The following is a 20,512-nucleotide window of genomic DNA, read 5'->3' as shown; positions in this document are numbered from 1 at the left end:
CGTTGCATGCGAGACCCAGCTCCGTGACGGCCTTGCCGAAGACCCGGACGAGCTCCTCCTGGAGGTCTGCAGGGCCCTCTTGGTCGGGGCGGTCCGACTGAGACACCCAAACCTTTTCTGATCCGACATGGAGTCGTCCTTCTCGCCAGCTCCGAAGAGGACGAAGTTCGCGGGGCGGAAGCTATCGTCCACCAAGCCGACGTCGAACTCGTTTTCGGGCGGGGGAGGGCCCACCAGCAGCTCGCTGGCGGCAGTGGGCCTCATTCCCGCTGTTGTCCGAGCCACTCTGGCCCTGAGGGCGCTCTGGCAGCTCGGCACAGTGGGCGCACTTGTTGTCCGTGTGAAGCTTCCAGGCAGGTCACACAGAACTGGTCCTAATCTAGCAGTAGCAGCCATCGGATGCGGAGAGGAAAAACAGGGTGAGTAGTCCTCTATTGCTAACTTCCACGATGACTTAGATAAGACTTCTAGCGTGAAGAAAGAGATTCTGACGTAATTTTCGCACCCATACATTTTATACTGCCCGCTGACCTGTCAGTATTTGCATGCTTCGCGTCAATTGGCCAGCTGTCCCCCAGCTGGTGTTAGCCAATAAGATTTCAGCGAAAGTGAAGAAGGGAGGAGTTCCCATATACGTCTTAGCTGACGTAATGTTGAGTTACTGCCTCGAGAGGGAACTCAAACAAAATGTGGATTTCAATCATGATCATTTATCAAATGGACATGATTGTTGTAAACTACTACATTAAAACATGAATAACAATACATATGTTTTTTTTTTTCAATATTTTTGTACAAATAATATTAAAAATTGTTGTGGTCTGAATATTTAGCCTAAAAACCAACATTTGCACGATTGTGAGTGTGTGTTTGGACTTTCATAGTAAAGGACACAACTATACTTATGATGCAAAATTGTGTGAAAATATGAAAACTATCAGAGAGCTTTCCAATCATATAATTTGTCAAGTTTAGGTTTAGAGTAAGATATTATTGTTTTAAATATACAACGGCAAACGTCCCACCTTTTAAAGCGTTATAACTGGTGTCAAACTGCATCAGATTGAAGGAAAAGCAAAAATCTGAAGAAGAAGAAAACAATCATGATTGCACAGCAGTCCAGTAGGTGGAGATATACATGCGTGTCGCCAATACATTTAAACCAACGAAAGACAAGGAGAACCGGAAGTAGATCGACTCCGAGGCAGACAAAGCGCTAGTAAACATGTCTCCTCCGTCTCACTTCGACTTCACTGAAGCCAGAGATACATTCACGGTAAATTATCATCACAACCGCTCACCGATACACGTGCTCCGGCATTAACAGATGATTTCAAAGATGAGAGTGTTGTGTTTCTGTCCCTTAGCAGCCAAGTCTCTTCTCCGAAGTCGTATATATATATATAGACGTGTGTACAGTAATTTAGTGAATGCTTTCGATGGTGTTTGTGAAGGACATAATGTGTTACTGCGATGGAAATATCGTGATACTAAATGAAAACAATATTAACTTATGAAGAAAAAATTATAATTTTCACTGCTTTGGTGTGATTACGTCTGGAAACCACGTGATCTCGTGCCGCTTTGCTGTTTTTGTCTCAAATACCGTCTATAACAGCTTTACTCTAATTGTATTAAACTTACTTTCTTTTCCAGGCTGCCACTAAAAGTGCTGTGGATATCAGGAACTGTAAACCCCTGACCAGCGCTTTTAGCCATCTGCCTGGAAAGTAATAACGGCTCTTTATCAAGATTTTCATGGTCTTGTGTTCATTTGTAGGTTTATTTGCTTAAAGCATCGTAAGTTACACCATTGATCTGTGATATCTTGTGTTTCTCTACAGTGAAACTGAGAAGAAAGCCACTCTTGATCAAGCCCTGCGAGGAGTTCTCGAGGAGCAGATCGTGAGTCACTGCTTCTGCTTTGTGTAGAATACTCCTATTAATATGCAGATGAGTTATTGTGTATGATAACGGTTTGATTTTGAAGGTGAAGCAGAAAGCAAACGTTGATGATTTCCTTTCTCTGATCTACATCAGTATAGACGGCGTGACTGAAGGCATGTGTGCAGTACCAGCCTTTCACACAAATATTAACATATAAAACAAAAGATTTTCCGATCATCATCTGTTTGCATTGATGTATTGGTTTCACACAGGTGTCTGCTCTGCCAGCACTCCTTTTCTTCTGCTTGGAGATGTTCTCGACTGTCTTCCTCTGGACCAGTGCGACAAAATCTTCTCCTTTGTTGAAGAAAATGTCTCTACGTGGAAATCTGTACGTATGGAACTTGTAGTTGGTAGTGCTTAGTTTTTGCAAGTAGATATAAATTGGATAAATATGTAGGATCATAGGAGTGAAATTGTTCCTGACAACCCAAAGAACCACTTGCATGGAAAATTATGAACTTTTGCACACCATTAAGAGGACATTTATACCATAAGAAATATGTAATCGCCACCAGCGGCTCGAATTCTCAAATACTATATTTCTGCTGTTTGTTTCTGTTTCAATTTCTAGCTGTGTTGCTGAATGAAAAAACATAGTATTGCTATGCTACATGATCAAAATGACCTGTTTTCATTGTAAATCTATAAAGTAATATCATGCCACATTTAGTGTAAGTAAAACCTACTTTTTTGAACTCTAAGACGGTTTTTGAAAATCCTGGACGGTTCAGTCAATCTTTACCAAATTTGGGTCACATGATTAGTGTCGTCACTTTTTTTGTTAAAGTGTATCGCATACCAATGACCCCTTAGTTGCTATTTGCAGCTTTATTATTAATGTCTGCTCTTCTTTCTTTCCTTTTTTTTACAGAGTACATTTTACTCTGCTGGTAAAAATTACTTGTTAAGAATGTGCAATGGTGAGTTTCAAGTTTAAATTTTATTTATGATTTTTTTTTCTTTCCTCTGATGGATTTGTCTTAAAACAGTACAATTTGTTATATTTATACTACATCTTAAAATAGACCATTATTCCTGAAAAAAATAAAGTTGTCGGTTTTTATAATAAAAATGTATTTTGTAATCAAAACTTGTTATATTTTTTTATGTCATAATTATAGTTTCTGTTATGGTTTGTTGAAATATAATCAGTTAAATCAACTCATGAATTCTGTCTGTATACCCAGCGCTAATACACACATATTAAGGTATATCTTCTTCAGTGGTATTTGTTGTGAATGTGCAGGAGAAGCCTAACATCAACACTGTGTTTGTCTACAGACCTCCTCCGGAGACTCTCCAAGTCTCAGAACACCGTGTTTTGTGGACGAATCCAGCTGTTTCTAGCACGTCTCTTTCCTTTGTCAGAAAAATCAGGTATACTTTTTTACATTTCTTGGTTCTTTTGTTCAGTGGTTATTTTATGACTCAATGTTTTTCCCTTCTATTACAGGCCTGAACTTACAGAGTCAGTTCAACCTTGATAACATCACCGTGTTCAATAAGAATGAGCAGGAGAGCACACTTGGACTGCAGGTAAAGTCATGCTGACAGATGTTGGGTTTGATTTACTTTAGTCATGCATTTTTAAAATTGGCCGTTAGATGCTAGACATGTTTATTTTTTCCCCCCGAAGCAGACCGAGGTTAAAGAAGAGGGGATGGATGTGGAGGAGGGAGAGATGGGTGATGAAGATGCACCTGCTCCCTGGTAAACCATATTTGTATTTTCACATCATGAAACACATCATTTTTAATCATTAGTGTCTAATGCTGAGGGCTTTTGTTTTGTAGCACCATTCCTATTGACTACAACTTGTACAGAAAATTCTGGACCCTGCAGGACTATTTCAGAAACCCTGTACAGTGCTACGACAAGTTCTCATGGATGACTTTCCTTAAGGTAGTGGATCATCCAGTTATCCGATGGTTTCATCCAAACCGAAGTCTTCCTCCAAGGCAGTCGTGTTTGATGTATTTGAAGTTAAATGTAAAACTGCAAACTGGTGATAGTTCATGAGTCAACCCTTCGAAGGTTTTGCACTTAAAACGTCTTCATTGCCAGTCCAGACCTCAGGTCGGTTATAACCAGAGATGCATGAGCATGCACAACCAAAATAAACAATGGTACCTAATGGTGAGCTGAGAAGCATTTGATCAAGCTTCCTATAAAAAGGTTTCAGTACAGCCTAAGTTTGGTCTTGAATGTAGACAGAGTTTATGCACACTTTGCGGTTGTCCACAGTTTAAACGCGATGGACTACAGCATATCTGTGTGAACTAGAGAACAACTGACTTGAGCAGCTGTATCTTGTTTAAATCTCCCCTCGTTTGTGTTCTCTGTAGTATTCAGACGAGACGCTAGCTGTGTTCAAGAGCTTCAAGCTGGATGACATGCAGGCCTCAAAGAGAAAGCTGGAGGAGATGAGGACTGCTGCTGGAGACCACGTCTACTTTGCCAAGTTCCTCACCAGTGAGAAAGTGGGTTCTTCCAGTCTTTACTCTTCAATAAGAGAGTCCTGCTGTTATAAATACACGTCAGGTAACACAAAGCAAATCTTTCTGCAGTTGATGGACCTTCAGCTCAGTGACAGCAACTTCAGACGACACATCCTGCTCCAGTATCTCATCCTCTTCCAGTATCTCAAGGGCCAGGTCAAGTTCAAGAGGTCAGGAGAAACAGCAAGCATCTTCAGCATCATTTCAGTCATAATTTAGACTTGCCAAGCTGGAAGGATAACAGTAATGTACTCTTTTATTCTGCAATTTTTCTCTAACCATCACAGCTCCAGCTGTGTTTTGAATGACGATCAGTCTTTGTGGATTGAAGACACAACCAAACTAGTCTATCAGGTCTGTTGTAATCTTAAGAATCACTGATTTGAGGTGTGCGTTTCATATTCATTTATTACTGTTCACCTACTTTTCATTTAAGTTAGTGAAAGAAACCCCTCCAGATGGAGACAAGTTTGCATCTATGGTTGAGGTAAGTAGTATACGCACATATGGATTGTAGTTGAACACGTATATTGCAGCCTACTGCTCTAAAAGCTTCATCATTTTATGATTTTAACATATTCATTATATCGTCAACAGCACATCCTGAATACAGAAGAAAACTGGAACTCTTGGAAAAATGAAGGCTGTCCGAGCTTTGTGAAAGAAAGGTGTTGCCATAAATTTGCTTTAAAGCGTTTTGTAATACAGATGTAATGACTCTGAAGAAGCATGCATGATTTGGAGAAGACCAGACATATAAATGAGCCAGATCTGAATCTAGTTCTGAATGGATGTGTGACTTGTCTCTCAGACCAGCAGAGACCAAACCCATCCGTCCCAGCAGAAAGAGACCAGCACCAGAGGACTTTTTGGGGAAGGGCCCAGATCGCAAGATCCTCATGGGAAAGTAAGATCGTAATTGATTGCTGTGTGACTTATGTAACAGAGGTGAAGTCTTCGATTCAGATCTTATTTTGCTGTTCTTGACCATCAACAGTGAGGAGCTCACGAGGCTCTGGAATCTAAACCCGGACAACATGGAGGCCTGCAAGTCAGATAGCAGGTTTGTGTTTGGGAAACGCTTGCACACGGATGCTTCATGCGAGAAATGTTGCATTAATACATGTCTCGATTAAAGGGAGTTCATGCCGTCACTGGAGGAGTTTTTTGTAGAAGCCATCGAGCAGGCAGATCCAACCAACATGGTGGAGGATGAGTACAAGTACAGAGATTTAAGCGTTTTCAGTCTCGTAAATGATCGAAATGTGCATCAGAGTAAATTAATTATTTGTAATCTTCCCTCAGAGTTGTGCGTAACTCAAACTACGGTTGGCGAGCCTTGCGATTGCTGTCCAGAAGGAGTCCGCACTTCTTCCAGCCCACCAACCAGCAGTTCAAGAGTCTGGCAGACTATCTGGAGAACATGGTCATCAAACTGGCCAAAGAGCTTCCTGTGAGCGGACATCCACATTATTAACCACTAGAGAGTTTTCTAGACTGTAGATAACATTCAGGCTTTTCAGTGGCTGATATAATCGCAGCGTATACAAGAGTCGTCAACAGATATTGGCACCCTTGTTAAACATGAGCTAAACAGACCACGTAAAAAATCTTTTGGTCTTTCATTGGATATATTCACAAATATCTAATTATTAAAATAATAGAAGCATGCATATATTTTTTTATTTATTTTTTTATCTATGCATTCCGTAATTATTGACACTCCTCACCACACTCTTAAAGAAAAGGAAAACTTCAAAAAGGTTCTTTTTTTTTCAGGGATGCAGTAAAAACATTTTGGATTCAGTTCTTAAAAGAGGGATTTTTTTTTTTGTAATAATCTAAAGAAGGCTTTCCCACTCTGTGTAATGGAAAAGTTCCATGGATGTCAATGGTTCTTCATGAACATTAGTGAAGGATGGTGTACAATATAATTTAAATGACAAAAATCACTCAAATATTCTGCTTAATATTTTACTCCAATATTCAATATTTTAAGTGATATTTTAAAATCCAAAGACTTAACTTTATCTTTGTTTCCCTTCCAACAGAAGGACCTTCCTTCTGAGGAGATAAAAACAGGAGAGGAGGATGATGATGAGAATGGAGATAACCTGTTAAAAGACAGCAATGACAGTGAGTGTTTTTATGAGAAATCAAAAACCAAATCAGAAATTGCCCTGCTTGCTGGATTCTGTGCACACGGTGTGTTTTTTTCACACGTTGCTAGAAAATAACTCCATAGGAGTCGTGTTGCTCGCTTCGCTGTGTACTTTTGTTTTTGTTTCCAAAGCGTCATCACAGCATGGCACTTTCATCTATCTGTCGTTAATGTAGGATAAAAGTTTCAGGGATGATTATTTTTGCTCGAGGTGAGCAGAGAAAATGTACCGCAGCACATACTGAGACAGTCGCTAGTTGTTGTTTTTTTTAGAGAGCTAGAGGAAGTAAGGGATTTAAACCAGTTTTTCCCTGCTTCTGTAGTACATCATGCTTTTTAGACATTGCCATACCCATCTTACATGCCATTAATTTTATTTGTGCCGGTCTTGAATTTGATTTAAAAATCCTGCAGAGACCCTGTGAGCATCACATCTTCAACTGTGCTATTTCAAGATCGTTTGACAATGCATTCGTAAAACAGCATTTTATGACTAAATTCAAAATGATTGTCGCTCAACAGTATTGTTTGATTTATGTTGCACTGAATCTAAAGGAATGAGTCTAGTATACAAAGTATCGATCGTCTCAATATGCCAAAGTGTTGAGATACTGATCTTAGACATTTCAATCCATGTTTAAACAGGCTCAATGAGTTTGAAAAAGTCATTTTTTTAAATCGAAAAACTATGTTGTCAAATTGTGTTACTAGGCGTTAAGGTCATAGCATAAGCATAGTAGAAACTGTAAACCTTTGGTGGCACTAGAGGGTTTGGGATGCTCCAGTTTTGCAATGTCCTATGTCTTTTTTTTTTTTTTTACATCTAGTTCTATAGAAAGGTTACAAGGTCTTTGCCCCTTTGTAGATCGACCCCTAATAAATCACATGTTTGATAACAAAAAGTGAACTTTTTTTCTCCAGGTCCCAGCATTCAGAGCAAGGCAGTGACCAACAGTCAGATGGATGAGATCGCGGCCAAGCTTGGGTCCAAGTGGAAGACGGTGGCTGACCACCTGGAGATGAGTGAGAAGGAGATCCGCGTGATCGAGTCTGACAGCGAGGATGTAGAACTGCAGGCCAAGATGCTGCTGGTGGCCTGGCAGGACCGAGAAGGCCCTCAAGCCACGATGGAGAGCCTGGTCACGGCTCTGAACGCGGCTGGTTTCAGTAACATCACAGAAGGTCTCAGCGAAACATGAATCCACATCGCCAACATTTTCTTGCTTTGTTTTAAACTTCGACCGTACTTCAATGAAATGCATTCTTTACATTTCTGAAATAAATGTTCATTTAAAAATGAATCGGATAGTTTTTTAGTTTTTTTTTGGTAAAATACACACAAGAGTGTCAATTGCATGTTTATTTCACCGTTTCAGAAGAGCCAGTAGTCAATAACATATTACAGAGCTCAAGTTCTCTTACTCTGATTGTATTCGAGTATTTAAAGACAGATGAGTTTACAGTGACAAGCAGTAATTGAGCATAAAGACGTGCTTAGATATGAAATTCACACACGCGCACAACATAACATTGTAAACAATTTGCGTTTCTTATGAGATCCCAGAATCTTACGTCTTGATGCATTTGTAAGTCTGAACATCTTTGTAAATCAAGTCACTACTTCTCCCGCGGTGGGATACTGTCTATTGAGCATGAATGCCTTTTCACAAGGCTTAAAAAATATTAAATGCATATAGAAAACATTTATAAAACCACTGCTCCAAATCCAAACAAGGATCGCGTCAAGCAATCTATCATCCAAAAAAGGGATACAAAAAAAAAAACCCTTTAACATGCCGCTTGTGTGATGATGCATGAAGAGTTCAGTAAATATTAAGGTCATGTTTTTAAAGACACCAAAATTTATTTGCACATCTATACAGACAGTGCTCTGAAATGGCAATTATGTTTCAAGTCTCCTCTGTGAACCGCGGTTACTCCAGTATCTCCAGACGCCGAGGGCCATACAGAAGGACGTATGCTATATGCCAGTCACCACCACCAGACAGCTTCAAGATGTCCTCAGGGGTCACAACACTGACCTTATCGTCATCAAACTTCACCCATTCATCTGTCCAGAAGAGAGAGGAAAAAGTCAACATCAGCTAGAAAGTTAAAACACTCAATAGCAGGGGTGTCCAAAAAAAAAAAACCAGTGGAAGTGGACGAGCTGAAAACATTTCAGACCATGTTTACACATTTAAGCTTTGTACAGTTGTGATTGGACCAACAAAAACAGATCTTAATACAGAGCTGTAAGAGCGTGAGATAGCCAAGGCCAGCTGAGCGCAGAATGCAAAAGTCACTAATAATGTATAATGCCTTACTTTTAAAAATAACATTACTGTAATACTAGTAATGTAACAATTTTGCTCATAAAAATCCTAGAATACTCACCCAAGCATGCAATCACAATGCATTTACAGTTACAAAGGCAAAAAACTATGCATTCTACAAATGATGCATGTAAATGTTTGCTGTTATTTAAAGGGATGGTTCACCTTAAGTTGCCGGTCCCCATTGACTTACATAGTATGGAAAACACTATGCAAGTCAATGGGGACCAGCAACTGAAGCTGGACTATCCCATGAACAGAGACACACTGACTATACTTGACCTTCTTTCCTTTTAACCCAGCTGACGTAGTGGCCAGATGAACTGGATCGGCCCTGATGCGTCAAAACCGCTTGCAGTTCGTAGTAACCACTGTTGTTAGAGCCCAAGTCTACAGAGAAGAAAGAGTTAAAAGTTCATAAATCCACCCGCAGAGTAAACTTTCAGAACCACGTTGAAATGAGAACTAACCTTCAGAAAAACAGAATGGTTCGTATTTTGTTTCCTTCGGAGCCCCAACCTTTAGATTCTCCTGTTAAATGAGAAATAAAATATCACAGGCGGGTTTTCTACATGCGTGAAGCATTCAGTTTGACATCATAGGACACTTGCTTTGGGCTGCTGCTGCTGCTGCATCTCCAGCTTCTTGTCTTCAACCACCTTGAACTTTGACCTCACAGAAACCATCTTCTCCTGCAGTTCAGCAGTGCACAGCTCATAGACGTCCAGCATAAGAGGAAATTTGACATCCTAAATGCAGCAAAATTAAAATGCAAAAAAAACAAACAAATCAATACAACAAATAACACTTTATATGCCGACTCACTCAGAGCATATGACCTACCTTAAGGACTTTGGCATTCACTGACTCTTTCTCTTTGTAAAAGAACCGGACCATCTGAACCGTGAGGTATGCTGGGAGACGGCTGATTTTGGACTGAAATGCGGTAACACAACAAGTGACTTTTCATTTCATAAGAGAAAAAACTTTAACAAAAGAGCATTTCTTCAAAAGACTCCACAAAAGTCAGAAGATAAAGCATACCGATTTGAGATAGAGGGCATTTCTTTTCAAGGATGGGGATAACTTTGTAATGTCCTCCTGTAGCCTCTAGACACAATGAGGAAAAGATAAAGATGAACAGGGGCTGTGAGCACTGGTGGTGCGTCTAACTGTATGTACCAGACGTCTCACTCACCAATCGGAGTCCAGTGGCGAGATATTTGACTTCCTGATTGATGAAGCAGCTAAGCTGCAGCTGGCTCTCTGTGCCTTTAGTCGGATCCTCATCCTCTGACTCAGTGCACTTCATACTGGACACATGCAGGTTAAGGACCTTCAAATATCACATCAAAACTCTGGTTCAACTGCATGAAGTATTGCAAACCTCTCACACACCGCAGTGTATTCAATCCAAACGATGCAGTGAATTCAAAAGAGAAAAGCACTGTAGATCTTAACAGGTCATATCCTGTGACAACTATGATTTAATGCACCGCATCTCACTTACTGGAAGTGCAAAATATCACTTTAGGATAACTTTAACAAGTAAACGTTAAAGAAACGGTGCGATGCAGGTTATGAAGTAACAAGACAGCACTCAGAAGTACTATCTGAGAGAGCACACGCTGGTATAGATTTGCACGATAAAGGATACGTAGTTTCAAATTCAACACCAAAATACTGATCGATGAAATTCTTCTTTTTTGCGGCGGCAGCGGCTCCACTATCACTGTCAGTCTGTTAATCAAATCAAAAACACGCAGAAGAAAATTATAATTATAATTATTTATAAAATAAAATAAAAAAACACACATTTTGTAGTTTTCAAAAAAATATGATTAAGACATTAAAACATAGAAAAGTTTCTATGGAAGCCCATTTCCGCTACTAAATAAATATTTTTTAATAGGTTACTTGCGACTTTCTTTTTTTTCCTCAGAATTCCGTGATATAAACTCGCAATTCTTTTTATATAATTTATATCTCACAATTCTGACTTTAAATCTCACACTTGCACGTTTATAGAATTGTGAGATAAAAAGCAATAACCATTTTTTTTTCTTTTTTTCAGTGTCAGAAAAGGGCTTCCATATGTTTCTCTGTAATTAAATAGTTATGAAACAGAATATATAATATGATCAGCTTGCCTCCATTGGGGTTTCTGGTTCTTGAGGTTCTAATTTCTGCTGAAGGACCCGCATGATCTGAAGCCAGCACTCGTTGGCATCCTGGGTGAATGAGAGAGAGAAAAACATTTTATAACTTTCCATTTTAACAGAAGATATTCAGATTAAAGATGAAATGTGACCTGCTGGAGGTACTGGCCCTGGTCTCCTTTTTCGGCGAACTGTGGGAAGGCCAAGTGCAGGAACTGCAGCAGGATGATGGGAGGAATGCTTGACGAGGTCTTATCCATGGACTCGTACAAATCACGCATAGCTAAGTGAAGAATTGACTCGATCAAACATGTGCTAAACATGCAGATTCATCTTAAGTTAATCTTGGGAATACAGATCCTCAAGCGTTGACGAAAAAAACCAAGAATTGTGTAACCTGAAGAGACAGTGAAAGTCTGTCACCTGCTGTGATGTACTGAGAAGGTGCATTGGCTCCAGAGGACCGCAAGGCACCAGAGTACCTTCAGATGGAGGAAAACGATCACTAAAAGACATTGATGCATTATGCAAAATAAACTTAATATGAAGGATATGCCTAAACTGTACCTCCTGAGAGCATCTTTGAGCTCAGGCACAGAGCGGAGACACTGCACTGTTGCGTTCATGTAGCATGTGTTGCCCAGATTTGTCAATCCACACGGCAACTCCATCTGAATGTGACGGAGATTACAGAGACGAGTTGTTTTCTTGTTTCTAGCAGATTATTTTGATATTCTGTTGGCTGAAAACTCACCGCGGATGCAAGCTGCTCCTCCGTCATGTCCTCCACAAACATGGGCCGCACTACAGGCTCTTCAGGAAGAGCGTCCGCAGAGCCCATCATCAGAAGAGTCATCCCCTGCATCCAGCGCATTCAGAGTCAACATGAAACAGCACTTGCAACCCACTGATGTTTAATACTGTGATGCATCACTCAAGCAGGAAAATGGGCTGGATTATGAAAAATGTGTGTTCAGAAACAGAATAGAGCCAGTTGGATTGAAACTTATTTTTAAGGAGGTTTTTTTGGTCAAGTTCACAGTGCAAGTCTTTCAAAGTGTACTACACTGGCGGTGAGTCTAGATGGATATCACTATTTAGTGAACACTGAGCGCTCAATTCAATGCATGTTGTGGTAAAGTTTTTTAAAAGTTTGTATTGCAGCTTTGCAGAGTCTATTTGTTGGTTATATTATTTTATTGGGTTTAGGTTTTCTTTAGTTTGTTTTGCTGTATTTTCTAGTCTGGAATTTCTTGTTTAAATGCATACATAATATATATGAAAATCTTCTTTAAATGCATATTCTGTGCCTATTTACTCTTGTTGAGTGAAGCATCCTCGTGAGTGGTGTACTTCAGTGCAAAGCTTTTCTTTCTTGAGTTGTGGCGATAAGTATTTAGCTCCCACTTTATATTCGGCATCCTTAGATATAGTGAACAGTTTGGTACTATGTGTTCATGTTGAATGTGTATAATAAGGCCAGGAACAAGTATTTATTTCATGGTGCACTATTGGATAACCCCGCTTGAATCATATCCTTAAATATTTAAGCAATAACCGCTGAATTCTGATTCCAAAACAAAACTTCCTTTTTAGAACTTTAGATGTTTAAAGTCATAGATAGAATCTTGGACCTTAGATTTAGTAACATACTTACATTTTTCAACTTGATGTTGCCCCACTCGTCATCCTGGCGAACAAGAGTCAAGTCAGTCAAATAGAGTAGATCTAAAGACACATGTTCTTAATAACAGCTGACAGCCGGAGTACCTTCAGCGTTCCTCCTTTCACCATGACTTTCTGTCTCTCTGGCTGAACCCCTGTAAGAGCGAAGAGCTGGGCTTTGAACACCATGGGAGGCTCCTCCGTGTTCAGCTCCACCGCATCAAACTTCTCCTTCCCCCATTTCACATTCACTAAGATTGCAAAAACACATGAGAAAATGGGAAAAATGTCCAAAACCTGTGCTAAAGCCAAGACTTTAAAAGTGCCAGCTAAAGTGAAAATTCAATGATCTTCCACTCAAAATTGAGATTTTTTTGTTTTGTTTCGGGGGGAAACAAATATTACTAGCATAATGAAATGCACATCTGCACTTCAACTTTTGTGCATTGTCATGTCATGTGGGACTCAACAAAACTTGCAAGCCAGGCAGAAAGAAAAAAAGAAAAACTGAAATTTTATGCTGTTCTTCACATTAAATTAACAGACTTTAAACAGTGCACAAGTTGATTACTTCTAAAGGCATTTCCCCCAATTTTTGCCTATTCTTTAACAATAAGCAGCTTTAACATTTTGCAAAACATCTCCTTTTGTGTTCTAAGGATTAATGGAGACTGTGGAATAAAATTAGGGTGAGTTAATGATGACAAAAGTGACATTTTGGGGTGAACTGTTCCTTTAAATCGTTTGGAAACCCACTAACACAATTAATTAATCTAGCCCACACTCAAGACAAACTAACCACATAAGAGACTTAAGTTTCCCTACAAAAATGACACGAATGAATATAGCTTTAACAGATCTGTCTATAGAAATGCTTTAAATTGAACGAGTAATGTGTCATGTAGTTCAATAGACACTACCAGGCGTGATGAATCGAGTTCTAGAGTCAATTCTGCATAAATGTGGACGTAAAGTCTGTATACAGTACAATATTCAATAAAACGGTCTGTGGATTGAAAAGTGATAACGTTATAAGTTTAAAAGGCATTTTAATAAAGTGTAAGCCGCGTAGCCGGTGTGATAACAACATGCTGCATCACTCATATAATGCTTTATATTACAAACAATAAACATACATATAAAATAGACGCTTCTCCTATATAAAAGGCACACCAGAGGGTGTTCTTGTTGAGCTTCTCCCTGTTTTAAAACAGAAACTATCACTTGAGGCCTGAAGCTAATGTTTAATGCTAACGGCGCTGCTTCTTTTCACGCTTCTGTCGTCGTTTAAAAACCAACTATGGTTTATGTAAAACAATCTCGTAAACAGACTTGTAAATACGGGCATCTTTCTCTTGTCTTGTCTTCTATTCGACTCCAAAGGCCGGGTTTAAGTCGGGGTGCGGAAGATTTGAGCGTCTCTGAACTTCATTCAAACAGCAGCCCACGATGACGCTGCAACTGCGCGAGACGCGATCGATGAGCTCCGCGAGCGACTGAGCAGACTTCATCAGGAATCACATGGCGAAGTTTGGGGTTACGAATATTAATAATAAGCTCTCGAAGACGGTGCTTGGTGCACGCTGAAGGCATTAATCACGAATATTAATTACATAATGTTGACTCTGCTTGCTTACCTTCCAGTGGCAAAGACTATATTGAAAACCAAGCCATTGAATAATGCTACTATGCCACCATGAAGGATAGGATTATCATTTTTACATTATATTTTGATGGTATATAAGCACCGTTTGTTGTTTTCTCGTGGCATAAGATAAAATGTTTGAACCCAGAAGTTGAGCCTAAGACCAGCTAAAACCTGCTACTTCAACCAGTTAAGACCAACTTGGGGAGGTTTTAGTAATTTTGTCAGGAGAGATATTTTTAGGCTTTATTTTTAAAGAACGGTTACTGTTATTTTGAATTTGATATGAATAAATGCAGTACATTTGACATTGAACACCCATTATCTGTGACTTAAAGTACAAAATAAACATGAGGGAAATATCACATTATAAAGTCAAATGGGAAACCCTTTGGGTTATATCTGACAAGAGTTAAAAATGAATGTCAATACGCACTGTTTTATGCCATTTGTTAATCTTGGTTCTCTTTCAAACATTCGTTCGTATTCCACTACGGGAATCGCCCCGGGCGTGACCAATCCTGGAAGCACCAATTACACCACATCTGTCGATTGACAGACCAATCATGAAAGTGATGAGGGAGTCCCACCTCCCCAATATATACCACTACATAATAGTCCCCACCTCATTCTCGTTCTCTTCCCGTGAAGATCTTTTGGAAGCTATGCTCAGCAGATCCTCGATGAGTGGCCACTAAACTGTTCACGGACAAGCCGACTTTTAGGGACGTCACCGAAGGCAGCTGCTTTTTGGATGGGAAAATACTCTATGTTAAAGTGAATATTTTCTTTCTGCTGTTTATTATTTAGCAGTGGGGACCAAGGCAGGTTCTCTTTTTCTTTATTGAGCGGTTACAGCATTTTCTCTTAATATTCCCTCACGTAATAAGTGGTGTACGGATCGTTATGATCCCGGAGCATTTACAGGAATAATTTGCGGTAAGACACGTTATCGAGAGGCACGTTGTGGTGATTTTGTTAATCTCTTGGTGTTCGCAAATCTGTTATGGCAACTGCGAGACCACCCAGCAGCACAGCGAAAGGGAAAGATCCCTCTCGTACGTGCGCATGCGGGTCGATGATTTAATCTAATGACTCTCACCCTCTGTGCATAGCGTGTTTGGGAGTTAGACATGCACAGGCTGCACTCACTAATCCCGAGTGCTGCCCACACTGCTCTCAGTTCCCGTTAAGGGTTTTGGAGCGCAGAGTAAGAGTCGTGGCAGCGCATAAAGGGGACTCGAGTTTTTCCGCACCTCCCGCGGAAATGAACGAGGTTGCTTCACAGGCTCAGTACAGATGGGGAGAGTTAATGGACGAGGCATCTCCCGAACTTCCTACCCTCTTTGAATCACACCCTTTGGCAGGGGACAAAGAGGAGGAGGATGAAGATGATGAAATGATTGCCCGTCTCTTAGAAGAGGATTTGGAGGATGATGAAGAGGACGGTATCCTCCCTCCTAATCTTTCTTCCAGACCTGGCAGTGCGATCGGTGAGTCCGCCTCCCCCATGCTAGGGGAACTGGACCTTATTGAAATGTGTAGAAGAGCGGCTGCTAAACTCTCTATCGACTGGCCATCTCAGCAAGAGGGCCAGGGTACAGAGAGGGATTTATATGATGGGAAGAGGCTGCCATCGTGTGCTTCCCCAGTCAAGCAGCTGCTACCAGCCGTCCCAGCATGTGTCAAAGAGATGCAGCGCTACTGGGACAAACCCTTCTCACACAGGGTTCCTGTTAAAGGTTTTTCTTGGCTGGATGTTCATAATATGGAAAAATTGGGGATCTCCAACCCAACTACAGTCGAACTATCGGTGGCAAGTCATCTCCAACCCAATCGACTGGCAGCCCTATCCTCCTCTCCTTCTCGGCCAGGAAGGACAGAGAGGTTGTCTGCTTCTATTTTTCAAAAAAAAAAAAATGTACCGCTCCTTTGCCCTGGCTGTCAGAGCCCTAAATGCCACCTCACTGCTCACAGCATACCAAGCTGAGCTCATGGAGGAGATGGAGAGGAAGACTGATGCTGGGTCACGTAATTCAGCTTTGTGGGAAGAGATCTGTGTCATTGAAGATCTCAATCTGCATTCATCAAGGGGAGCGGTCCAGAGCTGTGGCCACAGCATGGGCATGGTGGGTAAAAGAACTCTGTGGTTGGGCCTGACGGCTTATCAGAAAGGGAGAAGGCAGATTTCCTCGATGCCCCAGTGGAGCCGAAAGCCCTTTTTGGGACTGCAGTGACAAATATGAGTCAGCAGTGCGACTTGTGCAAGAAGGATGGGGAAGTTTTTGAAACTTGCCTCTCCTTCCAGGGGTGGTCAGTCAGGGTACAAAAATACCCATTGCCCCCTATTCTTTTCTCTGGCGAGAGACGGTGCACCGATGGGTGTGGATGCTTTGGCATCACACTCACCTGTGGCCAAACGTACTGCTTTACACGTTTCCTCCTCTGAGTCTGATCGTACCAACTCTAAAAAGAGTAAGAGAGTGCGGTCACTTATTAATTCTGATTGCGTCAAACTGGTCAGGCAAGTTGTGGCTGACGGAGATAATCCAGCTCCTGCGCGATTGGCCCTGGCCTCTCCCGTTGCACAGAGACCTCCTCTCACAAGCTTGCAGAGATATTTTTCATCTTGTCACCGGACAAAGTGGCTCTTTGGGCCTGGCCCGTGAGAGGTCGAATTTAGGTGTTACGGGTTTGCCTCCAAGGGTGAATGCAACAATTCAAAATGCAAGCGCGGCTTCGACACGTTCTGCATATGATAGGAAATGGAATGTATTTGAATTATGGTGCGCACAAAGGCAAACTGTACCTTTTAAATGTTCAGTGGCAGAGGTGTTGTGTTCTCAGCAAGAACTTTTAGATAAGGGGAGAGCCTTCTCTACCGTTAAGGTTTATCTTGCTGCAATTTCTGCTTGCCATGTGGGGATTGACAGGAATACTATAGGCCAACACCCGCTTGTGTGCAGGTTTATGAGGGATGCGCGACACGGTGCGCAGATTTACTGGCCTTTCGTCACCCCCTTTTTCCTCGCCGGAAGACGAGCAGCTTCATTGTTTGTGCCCTGTCCATGCGTTGTGTCACTACGTGGACAGGTCGAAGGGATTAAGAAAGAGTAATCAGTTATTTGTTTCATGGGCTGATTCTCATAAGGGCAAACCTATTTCTCGTCAGCACCTGTCCCACTGGCTGGTGGAAGCTATTATATTTTGTTATAATAGCATGGGTCTAAGTCCTCCAGAGGGGCTGAAGGCTCATAGTGCGCATGGGTTAGCCACCTCGTGGGCGTTGTTTAAGGGCGTTTCAATTCAGGACATTTGTGAGGCAGCGAGTTGTGCTTGGCCACACACTTTTGTCAGGTTTTATAGGCTGGATGTTACAGAGCCTTCGTTGGCTCATTCCGTCCTAAGTGTGTAAAACAAAAAAAGAAAAAAAACACTCTTTCAGATGTTGTTTTTATTTCACATGTCTCCATCCTATTCTGTGAATAATACATGGAGGGCTTGTGTTATTGTTTTCACACAATACTGAGTTGCTTGGCATGCCTGCTTCGAACAGCATCTGCAATACGGGAGTTGTCTATATCCCATAGTGAGATACCGAACGAATGTTTGAAAGAGAACTTTAGGTTACTCACTGTGATGAGTGGGGCGTGGCAGAGAGCCATTGGAACAAGTCAAGGCCAGTGGAGTGATTGGAAATGAGCGACACCTGCGCCACTCACCAGTCTTGAGTCCCATGGAGGAGCTCTGGAAGTATAAAGAGGAGGAGATATGACAGAGAAGGACAAGAGAGGACCAAAATCAATTTGTATCAAAATAAATTTGCGTATTTTATTTCAAAGTAATTTATTTCAAAGTCTTCTCTCTTCCTTCACCTTTCTTTCTTTTGTATCCTTCCGATCTCCGCCGTGGGACTCGAGACCAGTGAGTGGAGCATGTATCGCTCATTTCCAAATCACTCCACCGTTCCACCATGGCTCTCAACCCCGGTAACCCCGGTTCTCTGATAACATGAGTGAGGTATCTCACCACACTTCCCTCCTTGCAGTAGCACGGGAAAGAGATATGCTGAGAATGAGGTGGGGACTGTTATGCAGTGGTATATATTGGGGAGGTGGACTCCCTCATCACTGTCATGATTGGTCTGTCAATCGACAGACGTGGTGTAATTGAAGTGACATTCAGTGACATTCAGCCAAGTATGGTGACCCATACTCAGAATTTGTGAGATATCAGAATTTAACCCATCCGAAATGCACACACACAGAGCAGTGAACACACACACACACACTGTGAGCACACACCCGGAGCAGTGGGCAGCCATTTATGCTGCGGCGCCCGGGGAGCAGTTGGGGGTTCGATGCCTTGCTCAAGGGCACCTAAGTCATGGTATTGAAGGTGGAGAGAGAACTGTACATGCACTCCCCCCACCCACAATTCCTGCCGGCCCGGGACTCGAACTCACAACCTTTCGATTGGGAGTCCGACTCTCTAACCATTAGGCCACGACTTCCTCCCATTGGTGTTTCCAGGATTGGTCACGCCCGTTATGTTATCAGATAACCGGGGTTACGTGAGTAACCTAAAGTTAATATCATGTAACCTATTATACCTTGGTAAAATCTACACTCTTTTCTATTTCCATTTTATCTACTTTTCTTTTTAAATATATTAAGTACTTGACCCTCAAACACTTTCTATTCTAATTACTTGTTTCTTTCTTATTAAAAAGACTCTAACATAGCCTTCTCTAATCTTTTTCTATTCTATTTACTTGTTTTTATTTAAATTACATTCTAACACTAGCGATTTTATTATATATTTTTACATTTCTTAGAAAACGTGCTATGTTTACTGCGTTAGACTAACCGAGAATTAGCCACTTAATAAATATCATTGCTCTTTTTTTTTTCTTTTTGATTGCCTCTATTGTCCTCATTTGTAGGTCTTTTTGTATAAAGCGTCTGCTAAATGACTAAATGTATATTTATTTAATAATAGCGGTACTGTCTTTAAACTGCTGGCGCTGGTGTTCTACGGCGGATACTACAGAAGAGAGAGAGAGAGAGAGAGAGAGAGAGAGAGAGAGAGAGAGAGAGAGAGAGAGAGAGAGAGAGAGAGAGAGAGAGAGAGAGAGAGAGAGAGAGAGAGAGAGAGAGAGAGAGAGAGAGAGAGAGAGAGAGAGAGAGAGAGAGAGAGAGAGAGAGAGAGAGAGAGAGAGAGAGAGAGAGAGAGAGAGAGAGAGAGAGAGAGAGAGAGAGAGAGAGAGAGAGAGAGAGAGAGAGAGAGAGAGAGAGAGAGAGAGAGAGAGAGAGAGAGAGAGAGAGATTCTGCGCATGCGCTGTTGGAGCGGTTTCGAAGTTGACTCGGGGTGTTTCAACAGGAAGGCGGACATGTTTGGTCAGGCAGAGGGAGAAAATCGGGCACCCAGTGTATTTTTTTATATATATATTTTTTGAATGGTAACATCTCTAAGGCTTGAGTCGTCCTCATACCCGGAGCATCGTGGATTACACACTTGTTGGAAAAGTGAAAGCCGGCATGCGGGCTCAGAGGGATTTATCACCGGAGGATTTGTAAAGGATCGTTTTAACCAGGATCTTGTTTTAACTCATCGAAATTTTCAAGGCGAAGTTTGTTTTCCGCCACTTTCTCACCCTGCAGCTGTCAGCCTCGCTCGGCCTGGCGAGCTTTTATAAACACAGAGGCCTGGAGAAAGTGAACTTCATGTGGCCGCATGCTAACTCTGCAGCATTTGTTTTTATCACTTATTTTCGTCTGGATGTGATCAGTGTGCGTGTTTTAAAAGAGCCCATTCCCTTCATATCTCCCGAAGCTAAATTAGCTTAGCTCGGTGTAATCTGCTGAAGTTGTCATGGACTAATCCCACTCCTTGTCCTGTTGTCGTTTTGTTTCGAAAATGTGGCTTTTTGTCATCTCTCGGCGTTGTATACGATTCAACGAGAGTGATATTAAGGCAGTAAGGCACAAAACGTTGCCTTGTTCAAACTAGTGCTCCTTGTTTAGAGAGGGCAGAGGAAGTTAGCGAGGTAATTTGCTAATCTTAGCCCGTAACTCGAATCAAATCGGTCTGATCA

General features: G+C 41.3%; 2 protein-coding genes across 2 annotated transcripts; one reads left to right on the top strand and one right to left on the bottom strand.

The window, feature by feature from the left end:
* Positions 1 to 1,128: 1,128 nt before the first annotated feature.
* Positions 1,129 to 7,815, top strand: LOC132155276 (THO complex subunit 1-like). Its single transcript, XM_059564155.1, has 21 exons — positions 1,129 to 1,276; positions 1,657 to 1,730; positions 1,845 to 1,905; positions 1,991 to 2,060; positions 2,160 to 2,278; positions 2,822 to 2,870; positions 3,232 to 3,327; positions 3,404 to 3,486; positions 3,587 to 3,660; positions 3,744 to 3,852; positions 4,296 to 4,430; positions 4,518 to 4,618; positions 4,736 to 4,802; positions 4,885 to 4,935; positions 5,046 to 5,116; positions 5,260 to 5,355; positions 5,446 to 5,511; positions 5,587 to 5,670; positions 5,754 to 5,901; positions 6,500 to 6,584; positions 7,531 to 7,815. The coding sequence occupies exons 1-21, from the start codon at positions 1,226 to 1,228 to the stop codon at positions 7,806 to 7,808; spliced, it is 1,968 nt and encodes a 655-aa protein (XP_059420138.1). The 5' UTR covers positions 1,129 to 1,225; the 3' UTR covers positions 7,809 to 7,815.
* Positions 7,816 to 7,954: 139 nt separating this feature from the next.
* LOC132155275 (ubiquitin carboxyl-terminal hydrolase 14-like) lies at positions 7,955 to 14,283 on the bottom strand. Its single transcript, XM_059564154.1, has 16 exons — positions 14,102 to 14,283; positions 12,875 to 13,020; positions 12,762 to 12,794; positions 11,859 to 11,963; positions 11,672 to 11,775; positions 11,528 to 11,586; positions 11,257 to 11,387; positions 11,096 to 11,176; positions 10,603 to 10,685; positions 10,144 to 10,258; positions 9,990 to 10,055; positions 9,789 to 9,881; positions 9,551 to 9,694; positions 9,416 to 9,473; positions 9,228 to 9,335; positions 7,955 to 8,680 (listed from the first exon to the last, which is right to left on the bottom strand). Exons 1-16 carry the CDS (start codon positions 14,115 to 14,117, stop codon positions 8,544 to 8,546), a joined length of 1,479 nt encoding a protein of 492 aa, XP_059420137.1. The 5' UTR covers positions 14,118 to 14,283; the 3' UTR covers positions 7,955 to 8,543.
* Positions 14,284 to 20,512: the final 6,229 nt, after the last annotated feature.

The sequence above is a fragment of the Carassius carassius genome, chromosome 12, assembly GCF_963082965.1.
Source record: "Carassius carassius chromosome 12, fCarCar2.1, whole genome shotgun sequence".
Classification (NCBI taxonomy): Eukaryota; Metazoa; Chordata; class Actinopteri; order Cypriniformes; family Cyprinidae; genus Carassius; species Carassius carassius.
Note: the sequence above shows the minus strand (reverse complement) of the source record. Positions and strands in the feature narration are given on the sequence as shown.